Source organism: Plectropomus leopardus, chromosome 4 (assembly GCF_026936395.1).
Source record: "Plectropomus leopardus strain MGB_pleo_1.0 chromosome 4, ASM2693639v1, whole genome shotgun sequence".
Classification (NCBI taxonomy): domain Eukaryota; kingdom Metazoa; phylum Chordata; class Actinopteri; order Perciformes; family Serranidae; genus Plectropomus; species Plectropomus leopardus.
The window spans coordinates 4,267,347-4,282,559 of NC_142179.1; the positions used below are offsets into that span (position 1 = coordinate 4,267,347).

The window sequence follows — 15,213 nt, forward strand, 5'->3', positions numbered from 1 at the left end:
ATTCACTAATGAGGATTGTGCGATCTGACTTGCAACTCAGTGAAAGATTGCTGGTTAAAGTGACAGATATAAGCACGCTGCTTGTAATTCAAGAAAATCTGCAATGTTCACACCTTTTTGTGCACAATTTCATCACCACATGATGACAAAACATCAGGCTGCTGCAACTCCAAATTTCCTCCAAAGCATCATTTTGTCGGCATTTCTGCAAACAAAGCCAACCACAACCACCACACAACACAACACAACACCAGACTACAGCAGCGATCATGTAATCCAGGGCGACAATAAGTCATTCAAGTGCTTCCAGAGGAGGCTCCCTCACATTGTCAGGCCGCCACAGTCCTGCCAAATCACCAATAAACGGATTTACCATGTCAGCACATTAAGGGAACCCCGACGCATGCCTGTAGTACAGAGCGGTGGCACGGAGAGCCAAGGAGAACGGGCCAGTGTCACTCTGGAGAGATGTGGGATTAACTTCACTGATCCCGCACTGTCTTGCAGGAGGAGGGGGGGAATCCTCTTAACCAGGAGGTAGTGGAGGTTAAAAATAGTCCGCCATTGACACTGATTTCAAAAATCCCATTACTGGGGTGCATTTTAGCGGTGACTTTAATGGGGGAAAAAAAAAGGTACAAACGCTTACAGGTGATTCGGGGTATCATTACGCGTGTTTGCTTTGATTTTGGGGGGTACACTTTTGGAAAAAGTCAATAAAGGCGCACTCACACTGCAGTGAGAGATCAATGTCGACATTAGAAACTTAAGATGCAACATTCACATTTGCATAAAAATTTGGGAAAGAGCGTTTAAATCAGCAGTCTGTGCGTAAACGAAACAAAGTGCGCTCTTTCCACAACCTGCACGCAATTCGGACACCAGCTATTCTCCAATATGCACAAACACTCAATAAATAAAGCCTCAAACACAAAATATTCCCATAATCGATTCTCGCAGCTCACCTCAACAGTCAGTAAATCCAGGTGCAAATCTTCCTCGTATCCTTTCCTAAAACGCGTAAAACCGTCTTTCAAAAGCCGAGACTTTCTCCGTTTACATGAGAATAAAAAACCGTGGCGGTGAAACCCAGCAGTCCTCTCCGGCTCCGCTCGCTCACTGAAACATTATTCAGGTGCAAATGCAGGAAAAGCAAAAAACCTCGGTTTCTCAGCAGCGGGGTTTGTTCCGAGAAGCAGAAGAATCCGCATGAATGGATGGCAGCTCCGACTGTGCCGCTGCTCCGCCGCCTCCTCTCTCGTGCGTTTGAGCTCCGGAGCAGCGAGCAGCCTCAAGACTTTACTGTGAGGGAGGCAGCAGCCAATCAGAGGAGCGCACTCCCTCCACCTCCACCACCCCCACCTCTCTCTCCCTCTCTCATCCTCCCCCTCTTCTCTCGTTTCAATTTCATTTCTCTCTCTGTGACTTTTATTCCAGCTGTTGTCATTCTTCCTCTTTCTGTGTTTCAATTCTTAATTTAGTTGGATTTCTACAGAAATAGAAGAAAAGTAGCAGGAAGAGATGATGGTTGGAAATATGGGTAATTGTTTAGGACTGTATGTTGAGCAGTCTCATGCTTTTATCCAAAGCTAAATGAGCTACTTTTTAAAGGTTTGAGGACATTTAGGGCCTGGAACTGACCTCCCTGTCAAACTTGTTTTGATAAACAAGCTCCATTTTGTACTTTTTTAAATGTCAATGTAGCATGTTAATGAATCTGAGGACACTGGTCTGATTTGTGATATATTTTTCTGTTAAAGCTCTAACACAGTGATACTCAACTTATGGCCTGCTGGCCAAACGTGGCCCCTGACCGAGTGCCGGGTGACACCCCCTCAACCATTTTCTAATTAACCCAAAAATATATTTATTCACACTGGGGATTGTTTTGCACTTTTAGTATAAATAAAATGCCAGTGTGCATAAAAAAGCGTCAAAATAGACCTTATTTTTAAAAAAGTGTCAGTGGAGGATCCACCACACCCCCCGACAGAGGTTAGCTAAGCCCCTGATGTCCAAAAATCCAAGAAAGGTCCTAAAATCAGGAAACATTCTTGAATCCTAGAAATGTCCTGAAATCCTAAAGATTCCTTAAATCATCAGAACCGTCTTAAAATTCTAAAAACGTCCTAAATTTCCCACAAAGTCTCCTAAAATCCTAGAAACAATTATGTTGCTGCGACTGGCCCCTGGCCTCCTGTCATTTTGCAAAAGTGGCCCCGAAGCAAAACAAGTTGAGTATCCCTGATCTAGTGACAATAACCGCTCGAAGTGAGAATAATTTGGGGCTGTTTGGCGTCAGTTGGACAGTCAGGGAAGACCCACAAAAAAGCTGTCGTTTTTCAGAGACGCTGCAACTCCTGCCGGTAAAGCACCACGAAAAGTGTTGACAACGCCACACTTCCAGTGGAGATTTTGCCTTGAAAACTTGGTATTTTAAGCCAAAACCTAATCTTTTCCTTTGTGCCTCAACATCAACCACAATATTGTTGAAAAACATAACGAATCTGTGGTTTGCAAAAATGTGCAAAGCCAACATATATTCTGGCGTTTAGGCTGCTGGGGACCATGATTGTTAGTGCCGAGATCTATTTTCAGCTTCAGTCTGGAACAAAGACATTCCTGGAGCTGCTACGATGCCTAAAAACTCAAATCCAGTCAAAACATATGAAAATAACAACAACAATACCTTCATTCCTCTCCTGTATAGTTCAAATTATTGTATATATCAGTTGTGACTTTCTGAGGAGCTACAGAGAAAGACTGGCTCCAGGCTAACACAGCTACAATTTCACACTCAACCATTTATATTTTTTAATTTCCACCTCCCTCTTTTGCCCCCTTTACCTCCTCCTTTCTGCCTTTTTCATCTCCATCCCTCCCCCCACTCTTTCTGTCTTTTGTATGTCTACACGCCTCAGTCAAAGATCAGGTCATGTAGCTTCATGACCGCAGAATGAAACAAATTATAATTGTACAGATTCAATCAGCGAAAATAACGGTCGAATAAAATAAAACCTTAAGAGTCAAGTTTCTTTGTCCCCGGCACAACAAAACATTTCATTTAATTCCTCAAACCAACAGTGATGTTCATCATTTGTCCAAATAATTCAAGGTGACAAGTGTTTCTGAGCAGGCGACGCATGAAAAGGAAGCTGCCTTTTGTAGGGGAATGAAAAATGTTAAATCATTGGATTTCTTGAAAAAATAAATAAATATGCAAACCAAAATTTAAATGTCAACTATGAAACTGTACAAAGTCCTTTGTTGCAGTGTTCTCTGTTAGACAAAAAAATCTGTCCATGTCAGTCTTCTTTCTGCTGAGTAAAAGAGGGTCATCGTGTGCTTATTAGTTTAGCCGCTTTACTTTATTTAGCTTTTATTTAACGAGGAAGGCCAATCAAAGATAAAATCTGATAAAAAATGACGACAGTAACGAGGGGAAATTTGGAGTTACTGTAAATTGCTCTTTTATATCTGCAGAAAATATGTCTTCAACTAACACAAAACCTTTGTTTACAACTTCCCTGACTAACAGAGAACAGAACAAGACCGCAGCATGTTTTCCTCTTCTTTGAGCCAAACTTCACCGCAGCTCCCAACAGTAAAAGAAATGTGACTTCTAACGTCGTCTACGCTCGGATGACTTTCTCCACGTTTCCGAGCAGAGTAATAAGCCACGGTAAAATAACTGCAAATCATCCCAAATCTCATCAACATCCAGAGGTATTACGTAATGCGGCATTAGCGCAGACTTACGTATATGCACTAATCCGGCTTTTCTCTCGCTTAAATGACTGCAACGAGTTTGACCACAAAGATCAGGATTTCAGTCTTTATGTTGGAAACAAACACACAATATACGCCAGCAGACACCACAAACAACAGACAAGCCTGAAGCAGAGCGTTTTTTAAATCATGTGACAATTATGTACGTTCAACTGTTTTTTACAATAAAAAAAACCCAAAATCATCAAATTTCTGATTAGAGCTGATCAAGAAAAAGTACAATTGTGTGTATTTGGAAAATGTTAACGAGGAATTAAACCAAATATCTTTCAGTTTGGGTCTTTTAGTGCGGATGATCGATTAATCAGTCATTAAGGATTTAATCGAATAAGTGAAATTTAATTAGTTAATCGATAGGCCATGCAATGTTGTCAAATTATATTCAATATATTTCTGTGAGCTTTGAGGAAAAAACAAATGGTATTGTGTGAAATAATAATTAATTGACTAATCAGTTGGGGAGGTGACATGTTTACCTCATCTATATAAATCCCAATTACTGCTAATTATTTATCATGTCAGGACAGAGTGCAATAAGAACTGCAATATGTGCAATGCTTTGGGATGTAAGCAATTATATTTTATACTGTGTGTTGAAATTGTACTTTACAATGTTTATTGTGTATACATCATATAGATTTCTTTAAAAAATTCCTTAGTTTTAAAAAAAAAATTGTATCTCTTGTCTTTTCACCGCTCTGAGCTTGCACAAAAAAAAATCATTTCTACCTGTACTGCCTGTCTGTGCATGTACAAATGGCAAATAAACTTCTTGAATCTTGAGTTAATTTTACCAATAATCAATTATGGAAAGTGCTTTCATATCTTTTAGGAAGGGTTACTTTTGGAGTGCTTTTCACGAAAAGCCATAAGTTTATATTGAAAATGTAACCTTTTAAAACAGCTCCAAAATATGTAGGGTTTTTTTTTGTAGAAAAAGCTCAGTGATTTCCTAAAACAGCTGGTCGCTGCAGATTTTAACAATCAAACTCAGACAGGAGGAAATATTAGAGATGTTGGGGACGATTTCTAGTAGAGAACTGAGTCATATTTGATGGTGTAGTGCAGCTTGTTGTTGTGTTTTTATAATATTTGGGCAACATTTAAGCTGAATTGTAAGAGGAGAAAGATGTACCAGGCTTTACGTACACAAACACTTGTTATGGGATCAGTTCAGTCAGTTTGTTAACACTAAGAAAGACGTATCTGTGAGTATTCCTGTGACTGCTTTCAAACCCGTCTGTATAACAGAATACCAGCCTGACCAGTGTTGATTACGATCTGGTTTCAGCATTTCTAAAGCTAAAAGGAAGTGGGGCTTTTCCAATCTAACTGGTTCACACTCTGTAGCTTCAGGGCAGGCTGTGTTGAATGGCAGAGTGAAAGATTTCCAGTTTGTCTATTCAGGTAACAATCAGCGCAGAGCAGCTACAGCCCGGAGCTTTAATAAACACGAGTCCTGTGGGGGTGAGAGTGAAGCGGGGCGTCGCACCAAGAGAAACTGCCATCACAGAAAAGGGCACTTTGGGTTAGAGCAGAGATAGTCAACTTGATTTGCTTTGGGGGCCACTGTTGCAAAAAGACGGGAGGCCAGGGGCCAGTCGCAGCAGCCCCATACACGGTTCTAGGATTTTAGGACAATTGTAGGATTTAAGGACGTTGCTGTGATTTTAACACATTTCTAGGAATTTAGCACAATTCTACAAGGACATGGACATTTCGGACATTTCTCTGATTTTTGGGCATTTCAGGGATTTTAGGATGTTTCTAGGATTTTAGGGAAATGCTGTGATTTTAGGACATTTCTTGGATTTTTGGACATTTCTGGGATTTTCGGATGTTTTTTGGATTTTCGAGCATTTCTAGGATTTTAGGACCTTTCTCTGATTTTAGGACATTTTTAGATTTTTTTTTTTTTTTTGACATTTTTCGGATTTTAAGACGTTTCTAGGAATTTGGGGCATTTTTAGGGTTTCAGGATGTTTCTAGGATGTTATGATATTTCTAAGATTTCAGGACTTTTCTAGGATTTTAGGGCATTAAGAGCTTAACTAGGACTGGCATTGGGCCTTTTTTTGATGAACAAGCTCTATTCTGATGCTGTTTTATGCACTCTGGCACCTTACGTATACTAATAGTAAAATAACAAATCCCAGTGTGAATTACTTTATTTTTGTTGTGAATTAGAAAACAGTTGGGGGGCCACTGGGCAAGGTATCGGGGGCCAGATTTGGCCATAAGTTGAGTAATATTAGGTTAGAGCTTTAACAGAAAAATGTACCACAAATCAGACCAGTCATGGTACTGTAAGAAAAGTACAATGTGTCCTCTGCTTCATTAACACGCTGTGTGACCGAAGACATCAGATGTTTACTCTTGTGGGGAAAGAGTCTGGCTGGAGTGCCACAACTGTGCAAAAGGTCTCTTATGCAAGCATGACATCCAGGGTGATGTGCTGGATTTGAAATGTTCCTGCAGGGGAGTAAATAAACACGTACTTTATGTTTGTGCGACATTCCCCATATAGCTTCAACACCGAGCAGTGAAGATAGGCATCAGGAATTTAGCACGGGATGTTTCCCATTTGTGCCACCTTTGTAGCAGTCAGGTCACGGTTCAGTGTCCTGTGCATGGACACTTGGACACTGACATCCTGAGTCATGATAAACACTTTTGTTTTACACTGACGGGAATAAACTTAGGACTTTGTGGTTGAAGGGCAGATTTTCTCATCACATCTGCTCTGACCACAAAGCACTGAATAATTTTTCAGCTCATTATATTCACAATTTATGTAACTCCATCATGTCAGAACTGTGACAGATGAGCTCTCCATGCTACGGTTATGTCTCATGCGTCAGTATGTCCTCCTTGTGAAACAGGAGTACATCTACAGATCTAATGCACTGACGTTTATCGACAGCTTTATGTAAAGCGAAGTCATTTTTTTATCTTAAAGCGACAGTTCACCCCCAATTCAAAAACACATTTTTCCTCTCACCTTCAGTGCTGTTTTGTGAGTTGCAGAGTGCTGGAGATATCGGCTGTAGAGATGTCTGTGTCTTCTCTTCAATATAATGGAACTAGATGGCACTCAGCTTGTGATGCTCAAAGCACCAAAAAGAAAAAAACAAAACAAAAAAAAAATTAAAACTCAACAGCAATGTCTCTTTTCCAGAAATAATGATCTCGTTACTCAAGATATTCCACAGACCTCCACAGCAGTTTCATGTAGGAAATATTAGATCCATTAAACATTAACCATCTCACTCCATTAAAGTAGAGAAAAGGCAGACATCTCTATCACACCAAAACAATCTACACTGATAAATAGCACCCGAGGTGAGAGGAAAAATACATGTTTTTGATTTTGGGGTGAACCCTTTCAGCTTTGAGTTAAGATCTTGTTGGAGTTTGAATTTGTTTAGAAAAGGTGTTAGAAACATACAGTATGAAATCAGTTAAATCACCTAAATTTTGACAATAATTATAATTATAAATTATTAATTATGTGAATAATTACCACCAAAAGCCACAACTGTTAGTCTGCATCTCCATATACAGAAGGTATGTGATGATGCAGACTATTTTTCTGGGAGTAAACTGCAATAAATACTCTCAGGTTATTATGACAACAAAGAGCAAAGACGGCAGCTGTCAAATGTTTAGCGAGGACACCATCGTTTACCATCACATGGTTTCTCGCGCACGTTTGCTCGGCAGCAGCGACCCTCTAACAGAAGTGTTGAAGTCGTCACTTAAGCTGTTGAGGCTTTAATAATAAAGTGTCAATATCGCCAACTTTGAGTACAGATTAAGACTTCTTCATTAGTACCAAAAACAGATTTCAGCAGGGAACAGAAACAGTTGAAAACTTCTGTTTTTTAATTTTGAATTTAATAAAGTTGCATGAAACAGGTAGATTACATTTAATGCAATCAAATTACACCAAAGAAATCCTCTCAAAGATACTGTGAGAGTTAAAAGAGAGAAGAACAAATTTTCCTTCACTCTTCAAATGTAGTTTCTTCCTTTAAAAGGCGGCTCCATTATTTTTTTTGAGGTTTTTATATCACTCTGTGGCTTTTCAGCAGTGGTACCCATTAATCCAAAAATTCAAATTCTGGTCTGTCGCTGTATGTTTTGGATGTCATAATGCTGTTTTCCCAAATCCTACAAAGAACTTTTTCCTATATGACTTGATGTAGGTCTATACATGACGACAAGGAGCACGCTCAGAACCCCGAATTCAGTTAAAGTCCGGCTGAAGTTTTTACACGACGGAGGAAATCGACTTCCAATCGAATTATCTGGGTGTGTCCGACTTCGAGAAATTCAGTTTAAACTGATTTTAGTCGGACTTACATGTTTACATGTATTTTAAAAGTCCAGTTTTAGTCGGACTAACACAATAATTTGACTTTTGTAAACGTACTAACTGACTATGGATCTAAAAATGTGCTGCCAACGGCACGTGTGTGCTTTGGGGGATGGGAGGGTATCAGCGCTGTAACCTTGCTGCTTATTGTTTGTGGCTGATTGGGATTTTACGTGTGAAAAAACATGGAGAAGAATGTAGCTGGAGCCGCCCTTTAAGATTTCAGAGTACAACTAACCAGTTGCTGTTAGTCAATAATCATCTCCTCATACTCACAGCTGATTGGTATTGGAGGGTCTTTTCCTGAATTTGGTGCAATTGAGATTTCACTCCATCTCACTCAGGGTTGAGGCCCTGAATATGGCTGTCTGTCATCAGTGCTGTGTTTTGGTTCCACCTGAGCTTGAACATCAGTCCACTGTAAAAAATCCTTAGTGTTAACTTCTGTCTTTGTTCACGGTGAGATTTGGACCAGTTGGAGCCTCCGCTGTATTTTGGCTGCCTCCACATTTACACCTGTGCTCTCTGGCTAAACTGGTGAGGAGCTCCAGGACTCTGATTTCATGCTCCATGCGAGCTTTCTCCCTCCTCTCCTCCCTCTCGGCCGTCTCCCTCTGCCGGCGCTCTTCCCTCTGCAGCCACTGAGCCAGGAGCTCCTGATGCCAGCGAGCCTGCTCCTGCCGCTGGCTCTCCAGCTGCACCAGCAGGCCCCGCGTCTCCGACACCAGCCGCTGGAAGCACTCTGACAGGTGCTTGAAGCAGGAGGACTCGGGGTGATGGTGGCCAGAGGCGGGCAGGGTGTTGGGGCTTGGATCTGGTGGTGCAGGGAGAGGAAAGGCGGCAGACTGGGTGAGAGGGGGAGGAGGAGGAGAGGGAGGAGCAGCTGCAGGAGGAGGCGGTGGTGGAGGTACTACATGTGGGGAAGGAGAGCTCATGCTGTTCTCCACTATTGTACCTGTGACAAGATATAAAACAGCACAGGTATGAGATTAGTGCTGATGTTGAAATATCTTTGAAATGGTTAGTATATAGATATCTTCTATAATATAGTATAATATAGCATAGATAGATAGATATTCTGTAAAATATTTTGAATACAGAATTCTAAAAATCATAAATATAATTTAAGGACATTGTACCCTATTTTTAGAAAAATCATTTTCTAATACTTTCTTTTCTCTGTCTCTCTCTGTCTCCTTTTTTAACATTAACCATCAGGTTGTTTTCTTGTCACCTTTAATCAATTTCTTGCATTTTGATGACTGCCTTTTCCCATGATTTGAAGAGTACTAGACCTTTTTTTGCTCAGGTTTTAAAGGTTTAAATACTTGAAGGCGTCTGAATGCAGCAAAAGAAAAACTGATTTCCATCCAGGTTTCAAAGGGTTAACATACACATGTACTAATAAATGGTGTGCTGGTGAAGTTTGTAATTTATCATAAGTAACAGCAAACAAAACAATTATAAGACCATAAGAAACTCAAAATTCCCAGCTATGTGGCAGTTCTATCAGCTTTTCTTTTAAATCAACATTTAGCACTTGGTGGGTTATTGTTATAATTATTATTACATGTTATTATAATCACAGTACATACCACTCATTTCGCGATGGATGGATGACTCCAGATAAACTTCATGGTGTCGTTGATGGAATCCTGTATTGCTAAACTCAAACTCATCTGTTGAATCTTCTTCATCCTCCAACTTGACTTCAGAGTCGAGCTGCCAGGACTGACGGCCTCCTCTCTCCTCTAAAGAGCTCACACGTTGTCTCCCTGTCCTCCCCAAAGAACCCAAATGGTGTCCACTGATCTCTGTATTAGAATTTAAATCTACAGGGTTACTTCCTGTCCTGTCAGTGGACTCAAGGTGATGCTCCGACATCCGTTCTGGAGAAACAAAATAATGCCCTCCCTCCACTCCCGCTGACCTGCGGCCCAGCACAGCATCCATCTCTGCAAAATATTTAAAAGTGCAAGGCTGCGAGCTGTCGACGCTCCTCTGTAGTTTGGCTCTCACATAGTTCGCCTTAAGGGTTTTGACCCGGAGCCGACATTGGTGTGGACTTCGAGAGAAACCCATCTCACTCATGCGGGCCGAGAGGAGTTTAAAGACATGCCTGTTGCGAAGGTTTTCTGCCAAACTCTTCTGGATGCGCTCATCGCTCCAGGCGCACAGCAGCACCTGAGTTTCCTCCACGGTCCAGTTAACCGAGCGCTCAGCTTCTCGTTTTCCTGTACGTGCAGAAACACGACTGGATACAGTGAACACCTTCACAGCTGGGGTTACAAGCACTGTCGAAACATGCATCATTAAACAGACATGAGCTAGAACGCTGACCCTTGATTGTTTTTTTTGCAAAAGACTGCATCCCGGGAAAAACCTGAGGTTTTGTACAAGAGAGAGTGTAATTAACTGAACATGTACATGGAGGTGTAAGGCTGGAAAACAACTTCACTAAAAAAGTAATGCCCACACACTGACTCCAAACCACAAATTGAATCCAGTCCAATTTATTCCAATTACGATCAAACTGTGGTCCATTTAACAAAATGTGGAGTTGGTGTGCAGATGCAATTTTTTCACTGGTAGAAAACTACACTCACTTTTGTACCAAATCAGTCAAACTAACATCTTAAGTGTTTTAGTAGTCCACTTTTTGTCGTACTAACATAGTTATTCCACTTTTTTCTAACATCATGTAAATGTACTGATCACATATAACATATAACAACGCCTCTTTAAAATCTGCCTTAGTTTAACTCGATGAACCTAATAAACCATGTGAACTGTATGAGAGAGTGCATTCACAGCTGGATACCTGCTATACACAACAGGCATTAGACATCCTTTTACATTCTCTACATCTTCAAATATGAGTTAAGGTATTGAGAGAAATAATTGTTTTGCTTGGCTTCAATCTTGATTCTTCTAATGAGCACTTTGAGTGTTGAGCGAGGTTGATACTGAGGTGTAAAATAAAGGATAAATAAGGTATTTAATTTGCACAGTGTGCAGGTATTGCAAAAGTAAGGATCTAAACCTACCTAAACTTGGCAGATTTCAAGTACAGAAATTAAAACTAATGTCCATCATTATTAGCCTTTATCATAAACTCTCATTAATTAGCTACATGGTAGGCTGTTAGCTGACACTAGATGCTAAAAGTCAGCTAACTGTCAGGGAGAAGTTACAGTTTAGCAAGCAGGCTAATTCAAATACACACAGTGCTACGAGTCTGATAACACTGACCGTAATTCAAAAGGCTCAGAGTGTCACTTTACGAGTAAAATAATTAGCAACAGATAGTTCAACTGGGTGAAAACAAACTGGAAAGATATTTTTGCTCTCTGAAACACACACAGTTAATGTTAGCGGCTAACAGTTAGCGGCTAACACAGCTACACGACTGTTTACGTAATTTTGACTCTTTTCTGCGTGTTAACCACAAACAAAAGATGTCGAATGATAAAATGATTCTTACTTTTGGTAGTTGACACGGAGCTGGTCGAGTTGATCATCGGAGGATTCATTTTAACGGGCTGCAGAAAATGTAAACAATCCTCTCTCTCTCACACACACAGACGCTTCTCTCTTCCGGGTGACGTCCAGGCCAGCGCGTGACGTAGCGTGACGTTTTTTAAAGCTGCGTTACTAAATAAAATACATGTAAACAATGCCCTGCTAATTGTCTTATTGCTAAGTTTACAGACACTGATACTTTCTGCTCTTTTTGTAAACACAATATAAATTATTATTTATTATCATTTATTTTTGTAGACACAATTTGTCATGGTATTTCCATGTAAAATATCTAAAATCTTTTGGACAGATCTGAAATCTTACTTTTTTAACCTATTATTCAGTTTACTCCATTAACCATAAGGATATGATTTGTTATGATGGCTATCCAGAAAATAGCTCTTGAATTTCTAAGAATGTTGTTATTTTAAATGCTAAGTTTGTATTCAAAAACAAAACTTCTTTAAGTCACATCAATTTTTTTAAAAATCCTTCCCCCTAGAAGGCTCTTCTCAGATCACTCAGTTTATTAAAAAAGCTTTTTGAAAATTATGCCATTTCCCTTCTGAATCCTATGACTCATCCATTTTTATTTGTATGCTTGTATTTACTTATCTATTCATTCATTCTTAATATTTAATATTTTTGATTAAATATTTTAAGTTTTTACCATTTATACTGTTCATACTCTCTTTCTGACATGTGCTGTTATCATTTACCTGATGTTTTGTAGAAGTTCATTTGTCAATAAAAATAAATACATACAAAAAAAGAAGTATCAAAAATAAGACAACATTAACAATATTGTATTCTGCACTTTTTTGTCTCTCTTACTGCTGCTGTTATTGATCACACTGAATTAATGCTGTAGGTAAAGCTGTATTTTCTCCATAATACTCATTTACATATTATACTGAAAATGTGTTACAGATTCTTAAGTTATATACATCCCTACTTTGCAATGTTCCCATTTGCTCTATATTTTAACATTACAGATCCAACAATTATTTATATCTCCTATGGGATTATTACATTTTTATATTATTACAACTGAGGATACTATGAGTTTAACATCACACATTAATTTCTTTTTCATGTGCACTATATTCATATGGTGCTGTATGTTATACAATATTTATTTAAGCAGCGCCCGGGGAGTTATTGTAAGAATAATGTGGAACTCTTGACAAAGTGTGGTGTGGTGGTTTTATGCAAGACGCTTCCTGCATATGCAATCAGTTATTACTCCAACGGTTTATGATCAGATGTTGATAATGTGCTGAGAATCAACATAATATATGCAGTATCTCTAGATTTATAATGGGCCTTGATGCAAGAAGAAAATTGTAGTTACACTATAGGATGTCTGATATTAAAGAAATACAGATACACAGCAGTGGGGGGCTGGGTTTTGGGAGTGGGGGTTAAGGTATATGTAATATACGGTATTCTAGTCTCACACAGACAAGAGCGATGCCTGAATAAACGCAGCTACCTCATTCATTTCAAAGAGACAGACTCAGCGGGGTGCCCAGGCCTCAGGCAAAGTGAATGCAGTGTTATAAAGCAGCCAAAGTTTAACCTGCCTCAACCTTTAGCACAACACAGTCCTCGTTATCCAGCACTCATCACAAAGCACAGGGCGATCAAATACATACAAACACATCTCTTTTTAACTTCAACAATGTAATTCCACTGTATATGCTGCAGTCACACAGTAGACTAAACTGTTGTGAAGTGGCCTCTTGTATTTTTCACACAGTGCAAATTTTTAGTCTAAATTCTTGTTAAGATCCTGTTGAGACCAAACGTATCCTCATACAACTGTTGGTTACAAAACAGAGCCCCATAAATGACGTTACATACTTAATATAAAGTCAGTGAGGTTAGATTTAAGAAAAGAAATGGTGAGAATGTGCCTTAAGATGACTTAAAGTTCACACAGTTTCGAACACCGGTGTCCTGAGGCGAAGTACTTTGTTTGTGACACACCTTTATATGCATGTGCGTGGTGTTCTTCTATCGCGCGTTATTACAAAGTTACACCGCCAGTGACTAGCCTGCGTGCATACTACAGCGTTTTCAGTTATTTTTGCGGATCCGTGTACACAAGGATCATTTTCACAATGTTATCATATGAAGGTGTATTTTTTTAAAATGCAAAGGAATGATTTTTCTGCTTTTAATAGGGCCGTCTTCGTCTAAACGTGGCCTAAGAAGTGTCCCCAGAGGCTGCAAATTCATCTCTACTTTGTATAATAAGGGAACAATTGCGAGGAAACGGCTCCTTAAGAGGCTGTGAGGTGCTAATGGCTCGTCTTGTGCATTCTCTGGATGTCTGCTGAGAGCATTAAACAGCTCTGGTGTCCCTCCCTCTCTTTCACTGGTTCACCTCCTCACTCTTTCATCCAGACAAACACGGTGATTAGAGGGGGGGAGTCCTAAAGTGCTGCTGATGCAGATTCAGTCTGCTTTCCTGCAGCGACATTTGCATTTTGAGCTTTTAGCCTTTGTTCTGTTACAGAGTGACTTTGAATGAGTTTAACAGTAATCTTGAAAGAGATGTCGGTGTCGTTTACAGTTAGAGCCCATTTTCTCCTGTCGACATGTTCTTAATTGTGTTGCACTGCATGCCATGTGCAACAATTCGTTTTAAGGTGATTTCAGACTATTCTTTTTTTTACTGAATTACCAATATTTTTTGCTGAATTAGATAAAATCAAACAATCTGACAAAGGCCAACTGTTGCTTCATGTTGCTTTGTCTCTCACAAAGTTGCACTTAAACACAGCACAAAGACCACAGCAAATGAGCACAAAGTCGGATAACAGAAGAACTCAACACAGCACCAGAAACTAAGAAGAGAGGAGAAACTCTGACCAAACCAAACCAAATCTTCACTGCCCCGTCAGGTCAATGTTCCTGAATGATCTCACAATGAGGAAATTACAAACAAGTTGCAAAGAAAAGGCAATGGGGAATTTTAAGCGGACTGTACAGTAAATTGGTGCAAGAAGATAAAGGGGAATACAGTTACACATGAGAAAGTCCTCTTGTTATGCTGAAAGACGGACTCCACCGTCCAGTTTTAACCACAGGAACTAAGTTTTAGTTTTGGTTTTGGGTGCAAAGTTTCCCTGTAAGTCCGTGTTGCTGAGGTGGGGCTTTCTAATGGCCCAGAAACTACCAGGGTGAAGTCTGTAATACTGGATGTTGCACCATTTGTCACTGGTATCGATATTTGGACTTGTGAAAAGAATTTCTTTCAGTGTTATTGACATTTAAATAACCAAACATACAACCAGATTCCTAACTGTTGTAGCCCACAAAAAGAGAGAGACAGACAGCAAAAAAGGCAACCAACAAAGACAAACTGAACTTTTTTTTCCTGCTAAATGACTGAAAACGGCTATGAAACCTTCCAGTCTGCTTTTCTATCTCTGCATGCCCCAAAATCTGAGAAAATCCAAGAATTTTCCTAAAATCTTTGAAATGTTTTAAGCGTAAAAACATCCTAAACTCCC

The 15,213-nt window shown here is 39.7% G+C and overlaps 2 protein-coding genes across 5 annotated transcripts in view; both read right to left on the reverse strand.

Annotated features, from left to right (window-relative positions):
• Positions 1-15,213, reverse strand: part of rasgef1ba (RasGEF domain family, member 1Ba) — a 145,324-nt gene that overhangs the window by 39,326 nt on the left and 90,785 nt on the right. Inside the window, exon 1 of one of the 4 annotated variants that reach the window (XM_088076341.1) lies at positions 6,791-7,510. The exons of 1 other annotated variant lie outside the window; for it this stretch is intronic. The gene's annotated coding sequence lies outside the window, so the exon portion shown is untranslated. Of the gene's footprint in view, positions 1-965; positions 1,274-6,790; positions 7,511-15,213 lie in introns of those variants that run through there. 2 more of the 4 variants (XM_088076339.1, XM_088076342.1) reach the window with 2 other exon arrangements.
• Positions 7,654-11,809, reverse strand: LOC121944627 (uncharacterized). Its single transcript, XM_042488482.2, has 3 exons — positions 11,652-11,809; positions 9,763-10,401; positions 7,654-9,122 (listed from the first exon to the last, which is right to left on the reverse strand). Exons 1-3 carry the CDS (start codon positions 11,698-11,700, stop codon positions 8,605-8,607), a joined length of 1,206 nt encoding a protein of 401 aa, XP_042344416.2. The 5' UTR covers positions 11,701-11,809; the 3' UTR covers positions 7,654-8,604.